At 18.5% G+C, this 18,655-nt stretch overlaps 5 protein-coding genes across 5 annotated transcripts; 4 read left to right on the top strand and 1 right to left on the bottom strand.

The window, feature by feature from the left end:
- Window positions 1-1,074: 1,074 nt before the first annotated feature.
- On the top strand, window positions 1,075-1,972 carry MKS88_004019 (uncharacterized protein; the record flags this gene model as incomplete). Its single annotated transcript, XM_067217162.1, has 2 exons — window positions 1,075-1,158; window positions 1,301-1,972. The coding sequence occupies 2 exons, from the start codon at window positions 1,075-1,077 to the stop codon at window positions 1,970-1,972; spliced, it is 756 nt and encodes a 251-aa protein (XP_067071618.1).
- Window positions 1,973-4,735: 2,763 nt separating this feature from the next.
- MKS88_004018 (uncharacterized protein) lies at window positions 4,736-5,297 on the bottom strand (the record flags this gene model as incomplete). Its single annotated transcript, XM_067217161.1, has 2 exons — window positions 4,736-4,867; window positions 5,076-5,297. The coding sequence occupies 2 exons, from the start codon at window positions 5,295-5,297 to the stop codon at window positions 4,736-4,738; spliced, it is 354 nt and encodes a 117-aa protein (XP_067071617.1).
- Window positions 5,298-8,612: 3,315 nt separating this feature from the next.
- On the top strand, window positions 8,613-9,594 carry MKS88_004017 (uncharacterized protein; the record flags this gene model as incomplete). The annotated part of the gene is made up of 2 exons (XM_067217160.1): window positions 8,613-8,699; window positions 8,827-9,594. 2 exons carry the CDS (start codon window positions 8,613-8,615, stop codon window positions 9,592-9,594), a joined length of 855 nt encoding a protein of 284 aa, XP_067071616.1.
- A 3,500-nt stretch (window positions 9,595-13,094) lies between these two features.
- MKS88_004016 (uncharacterized protein) lies at window positions 13,095-13,933 on the top strand (the record flags this gene model as incomplete). Its single annotated transcript, XM_067217159.1, has 3 exons — window positions 13,095-13,181; window positions 13,310-13,686; window positions 13,798-13,933. 3 exons carry the CDS (start codon window positions 13,095-13,097, stop codon window positions 13,931-13,933), a joined length of 600 nt encoding a protein of 199 aa, XP_067071615.1.
- A 1,884-nt stretch (window positions 13,934-15,817) lies between these two features.
- MKS88_004015 (uncharacterized protein) lies at window positions 15,818-16,774 on the top strand (the record flags this gene model as incomplete). The annotated part of the gene is made up of 2 exons (XM_067217158.1): window positions 15,818-15,892; window positions 16,016-16,774. The coding sequence occupies 2 exons, from the start codon at window positions 15,818-15,820 to the stop codon at window positions 16,772-16,774; spliced, it is 834 nt and encodes a 277-aa protein (XP_067071614.1).
- Between the last annotated feature and the right edge of the window lie 1,881 nt (window positions 16,775-18,655).

Here is an 18,655-nt window from a genome sequence, read left to right as displayed (position 1 = left end):
ATGATAATATATTAACTATATTTCAAAATGTTTTATATTATACATTTATATAAATTAAAATTATATTTTATGTGATTAAATATGCTTATGATATTATATGGCTATAATTATTTTTTAAATTATTTAATTATATACAGTGGTATTATAGTGAAAATATTTTATCAAGATTTTTGTTTTTCTATTTTTTAGAAGAATTAACATTTTTGTGAATATGCACTTATTTATATTTAAAAAAGAAAAAAACATATGGAATATATAAAATTAGAAATTTTTCATTATATAGCGTAAATTATTTATAGGATTTACATCTATGTATAATATTATAAAATCATTATAAGCATATATGTCCCTTATTATTATAGTGTTTCAAAATATATATATAAATTGTATATTTATTACTAGTTATGAATTTTACATTATAAATATATAATTATAAAAGAACATATTTTTTTAAAATTGTACTAACATACATATAATATAATAAAAAATATATTACTAAAAACATATTCCTTTACTACTATTTTTACTTTAATAATAAATAATACTATATATATATCGCAAAACGATAAAAAAAACATGTATATTATTAGAATTATCAATTGCATACAAGCTGTAACTAATAGGTAGCTTCTTAATATATATTTGTGACCATTTTCTACAATGTATGCTTTTTATTAAATAAACTAAATATTATTGTCATTGATTTAATAATTTTAGATATTATTTTAACTAAACTTTTTTTTTTTTTTCATTTTTAAAAAAATCAATAAAGAAAAAAAATTTCACTTATTTATAAAGAACGCATTAATTTTTTATAATTATTTTTATCCAAAGTGTTTTCTAATATATAACTTTCTTTTTAATAGCCCCCTATACAAATTATACTAAATCAACTTCAATGTTTTCTTTTTATTGAAATATTTAATAATATTTATATTTATATAAATACATTTTGAGATATATAAGATAAACATATCATAAATAATTGTATGAATAACAACTTTTATTATTTTAAAAATTTTGAATATTGTTAATATTTTTATTAATCTATACTTATTAATATTTATGTAAACAATGGAAGAAATGTACAGGTCTTTCATCAGTATTAAAATCCTTGCATTCGTTATTTTAATTTTGATATGCCATTATAATAGTATAGTATGATAATAATATTTAATATATTTTTTTAATTTTTTTGGCTTTTTGCTTTTTATTTATTTCTTGCTTTCAAAATTTTTTTCTTAGTATAGAAATATATATATTTAAAAATAATAAATGTTTACGTTTTTTTTTTTTTTAGAATAACTTTAGTAAAACATTATGTAAGAAGTATAAATTAGATGGAGATTTATGTTTAACAACTAATAGACAACTATCAGGAGATTCAATGTATATAAAATTAAATGATGTTATAGGATGTAACTTTAAATATAATAAATTGCTAAATGAAGATAATTCTAAAAATAATGAAAATAATGTATCCAAAATCGAAAAATTTAGAACAACGGCATTAAATGGAAGGGAGTGGAACAAAGTACCTAAAAAAATAAAGTCTTCCCATAATAGTGTGGATAAATATTTTGAAAAAAAAATATTCAATCTATTAGAAACCTTTGATAAAAGTGATATGAAAATTAATAAAATGACTCATAATATAAAAAGACGTAGAATGATAGTTTCACGAGCTATCCCAATATTTTTTGCTTTATTTATTGGATTAGTGCTTACTTCGTCATCTAAGGCATTAGTTTTAATTTATAAATGTCTTGGATTTCGTAAATCAGGACATAAATGCATGGTAGGAAATGCGGATTGTAAAACATTTCCAGTATCTCAAGATATTTTAGTAGCTGGTTCAGTAGTTTTAATTTTTGTAATATTTTTGTTTATATTAGGTATTGCATATACCTTTAAAAAAATTGAAAAATATGAAAAGATGAAGGAAAATAATTGTAAATTTTGTTATTTTTAGTCAAGTTCATTCCAAGGAATAATTTTTAAATTTAAAAAAAACTTATGTAGTATTTATAAAAATATTACATTCATAAAAAGAGTATTTACAGTTAACTAATTTGTATAATACAACCTGAATATGCATAACTGTTTTAAGATAAAATAAAAGTATATATTTTTTTAAATTTTTGTTAATTTAATTATTTTATTTTTTAAATTGGTATTTTTAGGAATTCTCAGAATTTAATATTTTATCATAATATATATTTGTGCATATAAGAATATTGGTATAGGAAATATAAGTACGTTTAATAAAGTTACTACTAAAAGTTCATTTAATATTATTTCGTTAAATTTATTTATAATTACTTGTTTTTAATCTTATAATGTGGACGTGCTTTATTTACATTTACTTTTCTTTTAGATTAAATTAGTAATTTAGTCGCCAAACTAATAAAATGAATTATACATTTTAAATTAATTATACATGACTTATTCTGTATTTTGTAAAATCAAAAGTGGATAATTTTTTTAGTTTTTGTAGAAAGCAAAATTAATTTATTTTTATTATAGATGAAATATTATGATAAATATATTATAGTGCGTATTTACTGTAAATACGTTTTTAATATATGTTTAAATTATTAAATTCATAAAATATAGAGATATAATATTGTAATAAAAAATTAATGGTTAAAAAAATGAAACATTTATAGTTAACTAATAATTCTGAGTATTACAAATTCTTGTAACCAAATAGACGTTTATACATTTAATACTTAATTATTTAAAATGTGTTATTATTAGAATTTTATAATAATTACCTTACATATAATATAAAGTTAAATATATATATATGCTCTAATTCTTTTTTCTTCTTTTAGTTAATATAAAAACATCACATTATGTTATTATAATATTTAATTTCATTTATATAGTATATATGTGTATATAAGAAATAATTGTACTATTATAAAATAAATAAATAAATATATATATATATTTTTTTTTATTGTAAAATAATAAAAATAAATATTCGTTTTTGTAACAAAAACAGTTATATTTTACACATCACATTTTTAACTAAAAATACTGTAGATATTTAAGGTTTTTGAATATACGCGTTTTTAGTGGAGCAGAATATATATCATAATAGAATATTTATTGTAGCTTTTTCTATTATGTATTTTAAACATTATAACTTTTATTTATTTTTGTAGCAAATTTTGTAAACTGAAATACACATAATCCCATATATATATATATAATATTGTAAAATTAAAAATAAAAATTAAAAAAATATAATAAATTATGTAGTGTCTTTACTTTTACTAGTAGTATATATTATATATGTGGAACCTACTTTTATATAAATTTATGATTATTAAAGTTGTAATGAAAAATATAATCTGGTAACTCTTTGTCGTTAAAATCCATGGATTTATTCTTTTTATATGAAAATGACAATGTTACAATAATTTATAATTATTTCCGCAATACATATATGTTTTTTAATTATTTTAAATTTGATAATATGTAACATACAAAAAACTCCCATATAAATTAATAACTACAACTTAGATGTGTTATAACGTCTAAAACTATACATACTTATGTAAAGTAAATAAAATGTATTCTTAATTTGAAATTTCTAATTAATAAATTATAGCAGTACTTGAAATTTTTACCTGACGAACAAAAAAGCCAGCATTACTAAAATATCACATGTAAAGTAATATGTATAAGATAAATTACATGGAAAGTATAAAATGGATTTGTATCTAGAACTTCATTTAAAGAAAAATTATTTTTCTATTTTTATGAATTTTTACATATTATCATGTTACCTGATTTTACATTTATGGAAATACATGTTTTATTTATCTTTTTCTATAAAATGAATAAAAATGAAATATAGTAGAATAAATACTCTTACTTGATATTACAATTTAATTTGGTGGAAACATTATAATTATAATGTAATTTTTTATATATTATTTATTTATCGTATATCCATTAATTTAATTCCCTTGGATGTTACATATATAAAAGGGTATTTAAGGGAAAAAAAAGTTAGAATAAATGTTTAGAAAAACATACTTATTATTAGCTGACGTTTAGGATTTTTTCAATTAAAATTATACCAATTGTACAACCCATTTTTCTTGTCATCACGCATAAGTATCATTACGGTAATGATATATATAATAACTTCTACAAGAAGATAACTATGTTATAACTGGTGCATATTGGATTAAATTTCAATTCTATATAATTTAGTGGGATCATATAATAATATAATTTTAAATAAAGCTTGTATAAAGGGAAAAAAAAAATGTTTTTTTTTTGAATACTTTTTTTTCCAATTTTTTTTTATTTTATATAATAATATTAACGATGGTGTTTTTGACGATTTTTTATATTAGGAATCTGTTTTAGGACTTATGTAATAAAAATTTTTACGTGTTATTGTCTAATAAACTCAAGGTATCATTTATCGTTTTGAATTATATATTTATGTTCTAAAATTATGTGTTTTTCCTTCTCAAGAAAATTTCATGTATAAAGGGATTTTCGTGCTACTAATTTTTGAAATAGTATTGTATTTATTTTATCCCTTTCTCTGAATAATTTCTATATGATTATGTTAATAATTTATATATATGCGTATTCATTTATTTATTTTTACTTTATTTTATTTATTAATAAATTCTCTCTTATGTGTATATGTCAGTGGGTATTAGATTTTTCACTGAAAAAAATATAAAATATGACTTTTACTTCATGTTTCTCTTTGAGATTTATAACCAATATTATGAAAACTTTCTTCACAATTTTCATTTACTTCATCTAGTATATTTTCTAAGCATTCTGTTTTTTCTTTTTCAATTTTGTTAATTTCATTTTTTTTTTCCTTTGCAAACGACTATGTAAGAAGGTTTTTATTGAAGTAAACTATATAAAAAAGAAGAGATATATATGTACTTAAAAATATAATTGTTTTTGTACAGATAATATTTGGTGAATTTGAATTAAACATATTATAGTTCCATATTTACATATTTATATATAATCTTGGTTTACCTTATATAAAATAAATAAAGTTAAAAAGTAAGTAATACGGCAGCTGTTGTTATACTGGCAGTAAATACATTATCTACTTCTGTAGGTGGTAAAATTTGTGATAAACCAGCACAATAAGTTGCTTTGCTTCTTTTATTATTATATGCTTCTTTAAAATTGTTTAACTCCTCACAAAAAGCTCCTTGATTTTTTTCACATTTCTCATAATTTTGAATATGAAACTTATAAATTTTATTAACATTTTCACATGTACTTCTCATGGATTCATCTTCTTTACAAATTTATTTATTAAAACCATCAAAATATCCGTATAATTCTTTAAGATTATCTAAAATATTACGTGGAATATTTTTTATTTCTTCCTTGCATATATCATTTGTTCTAGAAGAAAAGGTTTTATATCCCTCAATCCAATCAGGATTTTTATTATAATTTTCATCTGAATTTATTTTGTAATGTAGGTATTTACATAGTTTGAGACTATGATATTTATAACGATTATTTATCTCATTTAAATATCTACAAATCTCTTGACACACAGTGGTAAAATTATCATAATTAATTGATGAACATTTGATTGTAGGATTTCCACCAGGTCTACTACTATTCCATGTATCTTATATAGCTTTCTTATTAAAATCATCTCTATATTTAAGATATAATGTTACAGTATTCTCCTAAAAATAAAAAAAGTATAATAATAATATATAAATAGACAAATTTATATTTTCAATAAACAAATTTATGTATAATTTCTAGAAAAATGAACGCTTGGGTACAATGACAAATATAATAATTATAATATAAAAATAAATTTTGCGTTTTCTTCTGTACCATTAGTAACCACTGTATATAGATTTACGTGAATTAAATAGCAAAAATTAAATTGGTGTAATATTAATATTTATATAAATGAAAAAATATATTTAATATGTTTATATGGGGTTTGTAACTTTTTTTCATACAGAAAATTTTAAAAACAAAATACACAGGAAAATTTCTTCTTTACTTTTTAATAGTATTAAAATAAGGTAGCATAATTAGTAAAATATGAAATAAACTATTCTAATAGACAATATAATTATTTGAAAAAAACAGGTTGTTTTATTGTAAATAAAAATATTTTAGAGGAAATTACTTTTTTCTATTTGTTTATTTATATGAATCTCATATATTTATACTGATATATTATACAAATAAATAAAATAATTCTAGTTCATTCCAATATACATTTCCTATTATAATGTAATATTTATTTGGGAATATTTTGGACATTTTAAAATAATATAAATAGATAAATGTTTACTATATATAAAGCATAGATATTTCTCTTTTATTTTATTATAATTGTTTTTATTGTTAAGATTATAATTCTCATATTATTTCATTTAATATTTATAATAAGTTTTAACAATATATACACTGGTTAAGAATCTGAACTTCACGAATTTTACTAAAATTAAAATTTAATTAAACGAAAAGTAATTTTAAATAAAATGTATGTATGTGACAATAAGAATTTATTACTTAAATTAAGAATATACGTCCTGTAAAAACTTTTTTCAATTATAAATGTAATATTCGATAAATAGACTATATTATACAATTAAAAAGTAATCTGTGAATTCTCTCTATCATAATGTATATGGAAGTTAAAGTTTTACTTTTACATTTATATCATTTAACTTTGTATAATATATATATTTATATTCTATATATAAATATATGTAGAAACATTAAATATTTTTACATTTTAAATTAATTATAATTATGTAACAAAAATAAAAGATGAAAAAATTTAATTAACTATTAAATAATATAAGTTTTTCATAGTATGAACATTACATGTATAAGTACATTATAAAATTGTTATAGAGGTTTTGACAATACTATAATCTCTAATATATTATAATTTAAATATAAATCTCTATATTAAAAATAAAGATATATTATACTGTTTTGTAATAAATTTATTTATGGAATTTTAACATTATTAATCTCTAATTTTGTTGAAATTGCTCTACTATAAGTTCATATTGAAAGACGCACTTAGATAATTATTAGATTTATTAATCATATGCTAAGTATTTTTGAATATATATAAATTAGAACATGAAACACCTTAAGTATTTCAGCTTTCTTAAAAAAATATAATTGGACATTGATACTTTAATATCATTATTTTTAATATATATACTTAGCAAAATTAACAACCTTGTTAATACAACTTTTAAAGTTTTTTAATTATATATTTTTATCTGATTAAATATTAAAAGTTATGATATGTTATGAAGTTACATTCTTTTCTTTATATGACATAAGCTTGTATTTAACTTTTGTTTGTTCAGGTTCAAGTTATTAGTACTATATATTCAAAAATTGATAATTCAATTTTAATTTGTAATGATTACATACATTGTAGACAATTAATTTACTTATTATGAAGTTTTACCAATCAAAGAAAAAATACATTTATTATATTTTGATTACACTTGCATAACAGTGTATTTAATAATATGATATACGAATTAATTTAATATTTATTACAAAATGAATTAGTAACAAAAATAAAAATTTATTTTTATTCCAAATATTATTATGCAAATATATTAGTGAACCAAAGTTATTAGGTTTTAGTATATTATATATAGGAATTACTTCATAGTTTTTTTTTTTTTTAATAATACTGCTAAAAAATATATATATATATTAAAAAATGAAAAATTAAATAATATCCTTAAATTTACAAAATTTGCATTTAGAAATGTTAATATAAATAATATATAATTAAAAATTATTCCATTTAAAAATTATATAGTAGCGATAAAATATAAATTCTTATTTGCGTTTAAAGTAAGTATTTTTTGTAGAATATTTCCTCTGTTCTATATTTTATTTTTAAAATATATTATTGTCCATAAAAGAAATGCATAAATTTATGTATTAACTAATGTATCAGCTATCAAAAATATGATAGAATAGGTCGTACAGATTATAGTTTTCTTCATTTGTTACTACTATTATTATATTGTTATAATAATTAATAATTTAATAGGCATAACAAGTTTTCCAAAAATACAATTGTTAAGTTAAAAATATTAATAGAAAAGTATCAATAAAAACAGTAATATTTCTATTAAAATATAGAGAAAAGCGTTATTTACCTTCTCTACGTTCTCTATATATTCAATATTTCGACGTATTAAGAATTAAAATATATTGTTTTTTATTTTGTTTTGAAAGTAATTAATAAATATTTACTTAATATACTGTATTAAATTAATAATTTACATGTTTTGTATATTTATTAATTAATTAAAATAACTTCATTTTAATTAATCTTATTTTTATGTACATATAGTTAAGATAAAAAATTTATAATATACATTTAAATTTACATTTGATTATCTCAGTTGTAAAAAAAATAATAGTTACATAGTTTTCATTACGTTTTTATAAAAAAATATAAAAAACAGATTAAATAAAAAGTAATTGTATATTTCATTTTTAAAAGAGTACCATATTTTGTTAATTATATTCTTACTTCGTGTATTTCTATATTAAAGTTCTATATAATGGAAAAAAAAGTAAAGTCACTGTTATTTATTAAAATTCCTAAGTTTACCCTTTTAAGTCGGATATGTTATATTTACATCTATATGGTACGATATTATTATTTAAATATATTTGTGTTATTCTTGTTTTTTTTTTGCTTTATTTTTGTAATTACTTTTTTTAGTGTGATATTTTTTATTTTTTTGATATTCATTTCTTTTTTTGATTTTTTAGTGTACATTTAATAAATATTTTTATGAAAGTTACAATTATAGTACAGAAATACATGGAAAAGCATATCGTATACTGTCAAAATATAAACGGGATAAATATTCAAATGCCTTAGGTTTAAAAGAGGAAATGACAAATAATGGAATGACGAAAAAAAAAGATATATCTAATAATATGGAAGGGTACACTGGAAAAAGAAAACATTCAAATGGAAGTCCATCAGAATTTAAAGGAAACTGTAAATCATATATGAAAAAAAACAAGTGTATGTTTGAAACAAAAAATTATTCCTATTTTGAAAAAAAAATATTCAAGGAAATGGATTTTATGGATTTTCTTAAAAACAACAAAACAATTAGTAATAAGTCTTACAGAAAAATAATACGTAAAAAATGCGTACTACCATTTGTTTTACCTTTATTAATGTTCTTTTTGTTATCAGTACTACCCATAGTAGATTTATCGTGGGGTTTGGTAGATGGAAAAGGGTTGTGGGATGCAATAGGTTTTTCGAACACTTTGAAAGAATGGGGACAAACTGGCAATTGGTTGAATACAGTATATGAGTCGCTGAAAAGTTCGGAATGGTTTTGGAAGCCCATTGGATGCAATTCTGAAACTATCAGTGAATTGCATGTATTATTAAGATTATTTAGAATCCTAATATATGGCTTACCGTTTTTAATATTAGGTATAACACTTATATCAAGGGTTCTTTATTATCATAAAAAAGTTAAAAAATATGAAAGAATAAAGTTCAGACAAAGATAAAATTAATAATGAGTTACATACTTTTTTCTGTAATAAAATAATCAATGTGAACTAATAATTACAATATATATAAATATATATAATAAACATATCAATAATTGCTTAATTCTTAAATATGAACATACAGATAAGGGAATTTTTTATGAACAATTTAAAAAAATTCTATCTTAGTTTTTTTGTGAATTAGAATATTTTAATATATTTCTATTTGTAGTTTAAATTATAGTTTGAGCTTTAATGTAAATAATGGCTTAGGGTGTATTAATATATTTTAGTAAATTTGTATAAGTATATGTTTTTGTACGTTATTGTAACTATATAAAAAGATAATCTATACAATTTTATCAACATTTTGTGGTGATTTATATTTTAACTATAATAAGATTTCTTTTTATTTGATCTCTTTCTAATCTAAAATGGTTATTTGTTGATATATTTAGATAATTGTTTAATTAGATTTATATTAAAAAAGGATGTATTACATTTTTCGTTTAACAATTAAATGTGAATGTATATTGTTGTATTGATACATATATACTATATAAGGAAATATTTAATATTTATTATATAAATAAGTTTATTAATAATGTGTTATAGAACTTATTTATTTAAACGTCCTTTTAACAAACATTTATTTTTTTTTTAATGGTTTAAAGAGAAAATATAGATATATATTAAATTATTATTTTTATTAAATATTTTTTTGTTTATAATTAATTAACTTAGGATTTCTACATATGATCAGTTAATGTATGGCTAAACACTCTTCATTTTTTATAATTGCGCTTAAATTTAAAAAATTACTTAAATATATATTATATTGAATATTTATAAATATTTCAAGTTATTATTTTTTATTTTTTACGGTAAAAAATGTTTATATTAATGAATTAAATGTACTTATATATTAATAGATAATATGAATTATATTTTTTCTTTTTGCCTTTCATAATAGTAAAATTTTAAATATATCAATACATCACTAAAAAAGTGAATTATAGATAGGTGTCATGGATAAATATATATTTGTTCTGCATTCATCTAATAATTTGCAAGTAATATTTTATATTTATGTCCTCTTTTTTTATGTCTAAAAATATATCAATTGAAGAGTTATTATTTTTTTAAAGGTATATAAAAAAAATATATTTAAATTATATTGACAAATACTAATACATTTATATTTGTAATGTAAATTTTTAGATAAAACGATATTAAAAGAAGCATTATTTTTTTATTGATAATTAATATGCATATTATATTGTTTTTTTTTTTAATTAGATAAGTTTTATTTTAGTTTTATTAAAAAAATTTCAATATTTTATTGTAAAAGATTTTATTAAATAAGTATATTAATTTTATATTAGAAATATCAATAAATTACTTAGTTTTTAAAAAAAAAAGGAAAAAATCTATTAAAAGTTCCTTTGTAAAAGTAAAAATATTTTTATTACATTATAGACAATAATACTGAAGGAAAAAAATGAATTAGTCTAATTGAATATAGTGTTGAACACATTACCATGTAAAAATAAAATATATTAGTATACAAAATAAATTTATAAGACAGAAATATAAGAAAGAATATTGGATCTAGAGGTGAATGATGATATAATAATATATTTATTCTACTACATATATATAGTAGCATAATTCATTTATTGTGTAAATATATATTAATAACAAAAATATATTTTTTATAAAGAACTTAATATATTTGTATATTACTGCCTAATTGAGTAAAATCATAAATAATTTAAAACAATATGATTTATTTTTAAAAGAGTAGACTAAAATATTGTTTAGAAATCACAAATATAGAAAAAACAAAAAACTTGTATTTATATTTAAATGTTTAAGAGGAATATGTGAGATAGAGAATTTATTTTTAATAAATAATCTCATAATACATATATATTTGTTTTTAAACATTTTAAAAACGGAATGGCTTATACTTTATATGGCAATATTTTATGTGATATAAAACGTTAAATACTCAAATCATTGTAACATAAAAAGATAGATAAAAAGGTTGAATATATGTAGAGGTAAAAATATAAATAATGTAAAACTATAAAAATATTATGATATTAATTTTTGTAATATTTTAACATTTTCTAATGTTGTTTATTATTACCTTGTATAAATAATTTATTTTAAGCATAACTACAATATGACGATATATTTCAGATTATTACAATAATATCTTGTGAGTATAACTTTTTCATAATTATCACTGTTTGAGTTCCACACAAAGAAGGCAAGTATTTGGGTATAATATATTTTTTGTATATAATTTTTTTAATAAATGATTATTTGTTTTTATGTTTATGTTTATTTATTTTAGTACGCCTTTAATATTTGCTCCTGACATAACATATTTTTAAAGGAATAAATAAAAAAATAATATATACCTTCTGAAATGAATAGAAAAATTACTAAAACATACTTTTTAGTAAATTATTTTGTCTTATCCTATTTTTTGTGTGCAAATTATTCATTATACATATTATACTTAATTGTAAATTCATTTCATGTGGAATATTCATTAATTAATATAATTGCATGCAATATTTCTATAAACATTTTATCTTTAACAACATATGTTCTTTATCCTTTTTCTACCATATTAATATTTCTTCTAAATATATATATAATAAATAAAAAATTAAAGTATAATGTACTCGAATATAGAGATTTTTCATTGAGAAATGATGGAATAAATCAAAATTAAAAATTGTAATTTTTAAAAATAATAGCACAAATATAAAGAATGAATTATTGTTTGCTTTATAGTGTCTATATCTTTATAGATTAGGTAGTATAGATTAAATTCATCATTTTAAAAGAATTATACACCATAAAATATTGTCATTAAGGAGAAACTAATTCCCCTACTATAATTGTAATAATACACAAAGTTTTTGTTTTATTTTGTTATTATTATTTTTATAGTGTTATAATAATTAATGTTCTATAAAATATATCTAGATTTTCCTAAATACAATATTTACAAATTTAGAACTATTATTATGATAATAACCTTAATATTATTAATTATTACGTTAATATATTAAAGGATATATTATATATGTACTGCACATTCTATGTAGTAGTAAACTCAATATTTAAATACAATATAAAAACGCTTATTTCTTATTTTATTCCGAAAATAATTAATAAAAGCATTACCTAATTAATACACTACATTAAATTAAATATATATTTAATTATATACGAACAAATTCTAGTTAATTTATTTTTATGAAGCTTATTTTTATTTTAATATAATATTATAAGTTGTCCAATATATTTCTAAAGTTATATTACTATTTATATGTAGTATAATTAATTATAATTATATATATTTTATTATGTTTTTATGAGAGAATTATAAAAAAAAAAAATTTTTTATAAATATAGAACTGTTTGTTATTGGAAGTACATTATATTTTTGTTAATATCTTCCTTAATAAAATATAGTATTAAAGTTATATATAATGGGACACAAAAGTAATATAATAATATTTATTAAAATTGCTGAGCTTATCATTCTAACATGGATAAGCAATTTTAGTAATTATGTGGTAAAACAATATCATATAAGTATAATATTTATTATTTATAATTTTTTTGTTTTATATTAATCATTACAATATTTTACCATTAGTTTATTTATTCTTATTAAATGTAATTATTTACTATGAATTTTTAGTGTACATCTGGCAAATCTAAGGACGGAAACTGTAAGTATGATAGAAAAATAGATATAAAACGTTATAGATTATTAGAAAAATATAAACATGACAAAGATTCAAATAATATACTTTTAAAAAAAAGATTCCCAAATGGTGAAATTGATAAACAGAAAGACATAACTCATAATGAAAAAGTAACGAAAAGAAAAAATAAAAAATCAAATAAAAGTTTATTAAATAAGTCGCAGTACTATACAGAAAATATAGATTATAATAATGAAATTTTTGATGGAAAACACTTTCATTTTGAAAAAAAATGGATTAAAAAAAGAAATTATTATGATTTGATTGAAAAAAAGAGAAGATTTCGTAGTATATCATTAAAAAGTAAAATGTAGAAGCTATGGATTTGGAGTTATATTTTTTCTTTTTTCTTTGTCATGAATAACTTCTTCAACAGTAAGAAGAATGGGATATTTAAATAATGTAAACGAGAATCTTATAGAACTTATAAAATTAATTGTAATGTTGGAAGATGTATACACAATACAACCCTATACGGGTATAATGGACCTTGGGATACATATCACTATGACAGATATCCTATTTTTGATAAGAATTTAGAAGATATCTTGCAATAACGAAAGGTATAAAAAAATCAAGTTGATGACTGAGTTAAATTTATATTAGAGAATATGTATATATGTATAAGAACGTCTTTAATAAGTAAAAATAGCCTTAATATTTTCAGTGATATACTTAAGAAGCATATATATAATTCTAATATATTATAAATGCACATGTTCTTACGTGGTCTCTTTGATATCTAACAATAAAACATTATATTCATTTTTTCTGAAATTAAATATTTTAATATTTTATAATTTATATTTTAAATTAATTTGGTAGCCTAATATAATTTTATGGCATAATTTGTATATTTGTAAATTTATATATATTTGTAGGAATATTTATGTTTTTGTTTTTAAATGAATATATATTAGCATATTTTATATAATTTTTGTAGATCTGTGATAATTTATATTCGTACTATATTCATGGTCTTTTATAAATATATAAGTAAAGATTTAATATTATTTCAAGAATGCAAAATGATACATATAGCTTATATTCACTGATAAGAACTCTCTTATATTTAAATTCTCATTTTGTAAATGAAATAAAACAAAACAAAAAACACAAACTGTTTTCTTATATACAATTCATATATACAAATATATTTTTGGTTTAGATGCGCTAGTTAGTATTCAAATTATTTCTAAGAACCGTTCAACACAAATTAGTGTAATTTCGTTTTTACTATAAAATGCATGTGTGCTATTATTAATATGGTGTATGACAAAGTTGTTATAATATATAAGTTTGTACGTACTTTTAATATTTTATTATTACTATTACGTAGTTCCTTAATTAATTCTATTTTATAGTTATTAATTATATTTGCTTAGTGTAATAAAACGTAAAGAATAAAATATATGTGTTTTTATTGTTTATTGAATAAAAAAATATATTAATGAAACAATGATATTCTGATAATTATGCAACTATGTAAGTATTAATATATATTATTACTTTTATTTTATTATATAATATTAAAATTTCTTGTAAGTATATATATATATATATATTTATTTATTTAAAAAACGAAATAAATAATAAATTATATAGTAGAATTTAAAAAAAATTCATTTACAAGTAATATGAATTAAACTTAATTTAAAAGCGTAATTTACAAAAATTATTATACAAAAATAAAAAATTCTCATTTATTGAATTTTTAAATATATATTAAATTATATAATTTATAATATCTAGTAAATTATATTTTTCTAAATACATTATAGATTATTAAATAATTAAAGCGCCGCAATTAATATAATATAAACAGTTGTAGTAACTATGATTTATTTAACCTTATTATTATTAGAATATTATAATAATTTATATTATATAATATTAATTTCCAATTTTTGAAAACAAATGGTTCTTAAAATTAGAATTATTAAAATAAAAATATTGCTAAAATTGGTTATTATCTAAATACAGGGAAAATTCATTACCTATATTCTCTACATTCTATATGCTGCTACATGAAATATATGTTTAGAAATATTCAGTAAACTTATTTTTATTTTAACATATTTATAAGTGATCAATAAAAAAATGTTTAATCATTGTTCCACATTAAATTATTAAACTATATTTTTTGAATATATATAAATGTATTCAAATTATTTTTTTTTAATAAAAATTAATTTATTAAAAGCAAAATAAAGATAAAAATTTTATTATATATTATTAAAGATATTTTTCTTTGTGTCTACTGTTAAAAATATTATATGTACTTTTTTTTTTATCGATTCATAAATGCATAAAAGAAAAATGAAAAAAATTCTAAATATATAATAAATTATTTTTTAATATTAATCGAATATTATACTATTGTTTATTTATTCTTTCTTGAATAAGTTATAGTATTAAAATTCTATATAATAGGAAAAAAAATGATGATACTTTTACGTATTAGAATTTATACGTTTATACTGTTATCCTGGATATACCATTTTAAAAATGACGTAGTATGAAAATATTATTTGAAAATATTTTGGTTATTACCATTTTTAGTGTTTTATTTTTGTTAACTTTTTTAGCATAAAATATTTCATTTATTAAATAACAAATGTTTACTTTGTTTTTTTTAGACTATATTTAAGATGTCTGCGGTTGATAACTACAAGCTTGAAAAAAAAATATATGCAAGCGCGTATAGGATACTAGCAAAATATAAACAGGATAAGGATTCATGTGCTGTATATTTACAAGAATATATACCAAAATATCAATCAAACGAAAAAAGGTACATATCTAATAATGAAGTAAAAACCCCAGAAACAAAAAAGCAGTCAAATGGAAGCTCATCAGTGAATGAAGGAGGTCATAAGCATCATATGAAAAATAAAACTTTTATGTTTGAAACAAAATCATATTCTCGTATAGAAAAAAAAATATTCAAAGAATTAGATTACTTAGATTTTCTTCAAAACAACAGAACTATTACTGATAAGTTTTTCAGAAAAATAATATTTAAAAAATACAAAGTACGAATTTGTTTACCTTTATTCTTATTCTTGTTTTTATCAACCTCAATAATATTAGATTTATCTTGTGCTTATGGAATTATTGGGGGGTTGTTAAAAATATTAAATACAACACTAGGAAATGGATGGTCAAAACCCTTACGTGCTTTCTTGAAGAAACTCAATTTAGACATTTTATGGAGGACACCTAAGGTTCCTAATGGTAGTGGAACACAAAACTGGACTTATATAACTAAACCTTTTCTAAATTATGTAATTTATTGTATACCTCTCCTAGTACTGGGTACCACCCTTATATTAGGAATTTTTTACTACCATAAAAAAGTAAAAAAATATCAAGAAATTAAGTTCAGGAAAAGGTAAAACCTCTAATAAGTAATATGTTAGTTTGTGTAATCTTCAATATGAACTGATATATGTATCATCCCTATTAATATGCCTAACAAACATTCCCATAATTTCTTATATTTTAAATTGCATCCATATACATATTGTATTTTTAGGATACAACAGTTAAAATATATGTTCTTTGTTTTTTTGTGAATTTAAAATTTTTCTTTTTTCTAAACATGTATATTCTGCAATTATTATAGAGTTATTAAATATACATTATGAATTAGTAAATATATGTGATTATGTCAATGGATTCATATGAAAAATATATGTTTATATATTATAATTGATGTCTAATAGGACATTTTATATAATTGTTTTCAAATGGGATATTAATCCATATTTGAATTATAAAATACTGTACTTTTAAATTTTCAATATTACAGAGTAAAATTATTATATATTGACTAAATTAAAAATATTTTTCGTTATTTTTTGGGTAAAAATGAACGTGATGTTTTTTATTTGTAATGAAATATACTGAAAGTGTCTTGTTCCCGTGCATATGTATATATACATGTTTTGTTATTTACTTTTAAAAAAAAATAATATCATATTAAAATATGAATTATCTATAATAGTTCACTATCTTTATATAATTAATTATTTGCAATTAAAGAGTTAAAAGCATATATCGCATTATTATAATGATTAAATGAATTATTAATTAATATTTAAAAACTATTTTTATATATATTATATTGAAAATGTTTATATAAATATATTATGAATTTCATATATATCCTATGTCATTGAATCATTAAAATAACGATTTGAAATTAGTCAGATATTATTAGTTAATATGTCGAAATTTAGTTTTATTTTTATGCTTATTTCGTAATAGTAAATTTAGAAAAATACATTATATTAGGGTAAAAATAAAAATTTTAATTAAGCATAATGAAAAAAAATATATACGGTTCTAAAAACATATAATTATTTGTAAATAAAGAATTACATATTCATGCTCTTTACACTCTTTCCATAAATATATAATGTAAACTGTTAAAATAATTTTAAATGTATATAATAATAAAGTTTATATTAATTAATAATTACTTCAAAAAATAATGACAATTTTTAAACAAAATAAATGTTAATGAATATTTTGTTTTAATATATAACTTGTGAATGCGTAATATTTTTTATATTTGTTATATATTTTTAAATAAGGTATAATCCAAAATTTAATCTATTTTTTTTTTACCGTTTAGTTAAAAAATTTAAAGAATATGTTTCTGCTCTCAACCGTTTTCGAGTAAATTTAATAAATAAATTTTACATATTAAATTTCATTTTTCATATTTTCTAATCAAACTCATAATATAACTTTAATATATGATTTAGTTGCAATAATAGAATGAATTTAAAAATATATTGTTTAATCTCTTAAAACATAGATATCCCATTTTTTATAAATGTATACTTATATATTAAAGATCATAATAACATCATATATAGAAAATTCCGTATGAGAACAAAAATATTTCTAATTATTGTTTAAATGAAAAACATATATATTTATATATATATTATTAACATTAAATGTTATTTTATTTGAATAGAATATCTTTTTCTATGAATATAATATAAGCATATATATGGCATAAATTATTGTAATAATGTATTTTTTTATTTTTACATGTACAACTATATTAAAAAAAATATAAATAATTGAATTAGAATCGATTCTATTTTATATAGTATTTGTTTAATTAAAGGCAATGTAAAAACTGAGAATATCTATATTTATTTACTTAAAAATTTGAGAAGAATTATCGAAATTAAATTTATTACAATTGTTTCATTTTTTTTATGTCATAAAATAACCTATATATTTATTGTTGTATT

Source organism: Plasmodium brasilianum, chromosome 12 (genome assembly GCF_023973825.1).
Source record: "Plasmodium brasilianum strain Bolivian I chromosome 12, whole genome shotgun sequence".
NCBI classification, from domain to species: Eukaryota; Apicomplexa; class Aconoidasida; order Haemosporida; family Plasmodiidae; genus Plasmodium; species Plasmodium brasilianum.
This window is presented reverse-complemented; position numbering and strand designations above follow the sequence as displayed.